Here is a 1,795-nt window from a genome sequence, read left to right as displayed (position 1 = left end):
ATGCAAGCAGCATCTGCAAAGCTAAACATTGAATGGTCTGTATATACCACCTAATCAACACAACGAGAAGGACAAAAGAAAACACAGACAGATAATGCCTAACTCCAAATAACCCTTTCTCTCTTCCCATCATAAGAAACACGCAAAAGAAAGAAAAGAAAGAAGATAAATCTCCTGTTAGCAATGAAACTGCAGCAAAGGCAAACTAATCAGCGCAGCGACGTGGCTGCGCTCGATCTGCAGATTAAATGCGTATAATTCTTTCGTAAGAGTAGCAGGAGAGTTGCAGAAATAAAGATATTTAAACATAAACATGAGCATTGTCTATACACTCAATTGTTCTACTCTAATCCATTACACATCCTTTCAACTCAAAGTTGAATATACATGCATAAGCACTAACACAACCCAATACTATGCCTATATCAATACACAATATACATATATACATATATATGTATATATTTACATTTATATTATTCATATATACATATACATTTATATTTACATATACATTTATATTCATATTTACATTTATATTTATATCTTTATTTACATTTACATTTATATATATATATACATATATATTATATACACTTACGCGGTATCCTAGATGTCTGGCGTGAAACATGGATTCATGTGCGAGTGTGCTGGTCGTTTGGTGGCCGTGCACAATATCCACTTTCTCCCGAATCAATATCGTCCTAAGCCGCAATAAGCATACAGAATATATATACATATACATTCATATTTATATTTACGTTTATATATATATACAGAGATACATACATACATACAAATACATACATACATATATATATATATATATATTGGTAGGTCTACGCATAGACATTATGTATATATACTATGCATATAGATGCATGCATTATATATGCATATATACACTAACAATATACCTATATAAAAGTATTATGAAAGAAGAGGCTAGTGGGTAAGCAAAAGTGCAGCATGAAGATGCGGCAGCAAGTGAGTTGTCTGTCTGCACTGGATTTGTTTGTTTGTTTAGGCTAGCAAGCAGAATATTAGTGTACGGATGGGGGAGGTCTTATGTTGTTCTTTTGGTCTTTAGAATTGGAGTGTACAGGCACCTGATGAGAGGCAAAGTTGTGAAGAAAGTAACGAGAGTACTTCTGTCGTGAAAGCAAGTGATCGGGAGATAATAAACTTTAATGCCTTCAGTTAAATACCGAATTCCGTGGCGTCCATCGATTGCATGCGTTACAACAACAACTTTAAACCCTGAGCAAGAGAGATAAACAAAAGAATAAAAACAATTAAGACAACGACAGAGGAGCTGCTGGCACGAGTTGCTGTTATCTTCGTTCTTCTTACCCTTTCTCGCGAGCCTCACAGAGAGTTCATAGATGTGCATCTCAACGCCTCCCAATGAAGGAAAGAAGAAGTCCGAGACCATACAAATGCAGATCCTTCGTGGGCGCAGCGACTCAGACATAATACAGTTTGTAGCTCCACAGCCGGCATTATAAGAAGAACAAGAAGAAGAACAAGAGGAAGGTGAAGATGAACAACACGTCTCCTCTTGTGCTTCTTGTGAAGGCGTTCTGTGGCCACAACTGGAGTTAAGAGATGTACAAGCGGGAGTTGCATCTGCTGCTGCTGTAGCGTCGGCGGTTGGTGCGCTGCAGCGGCACTGGTCTTTCTCGCTATTTCTGCTGTACGTTGAAGGCCTTTCTTCACAGTGATGCATGCAGCTAGGAGCAGGCATATGCTCCTCCTTGCATGCATGCGAATGGCAGCAGCTGTGCTCGTTGCG

General features: G+C 38.3%; 1 protein-coding gene across 1 annotated transcript in view; it reads right to left on the bottom strand.

Annotated features, from left to right (window-relative positions):
- The window catches only part of EAH_00032540 (phosphatidylinositolglycan class A protein, putative), a gene marked incomplete at both ends in the record, with an annotated part of 5,020 nt that extends 3,627 nt beyond the window's left edge, over positions 1–1,393 (bottom strand). Inside the window, 3 exons of the mRNA XM_013395988.1 lie at positions 602–704; positions 1,110–1,260; positions 1,354–1,393. Coding sequence (XP_013251442.1) covers positions 602–704; positions 1,110–1,260; positions 1,354–1,393 — 294 coding nt within the window. The remainder of the gene's footprint in view (positions 1–601; positions 705–1,109; positions 1,261–1,353) is intronic.
- Between the last annotated feature and the right edge of the window lie 402 nt (positions 1,394–1,795).

The sequence above is a fragment of the Eimeria acervulina genome, genomic scaffold (genome assembly GCF_000499425.1).
Source record: "Eimeria acervulina Houghton genomic scaffold, Eah_scaff315, whole genome shotgun sequence".
Lineage (NCBI taxonomy): Eukaryota > Apicomplexa > Conoidasida > Eucoccidiorida > Eimeriidae > Eimeria > Eimeria acervulina.
Note: the sequence above shows the minus strand (reverse complement) of the source record. Positions and strands in the feature narration are given on the sequence as shown.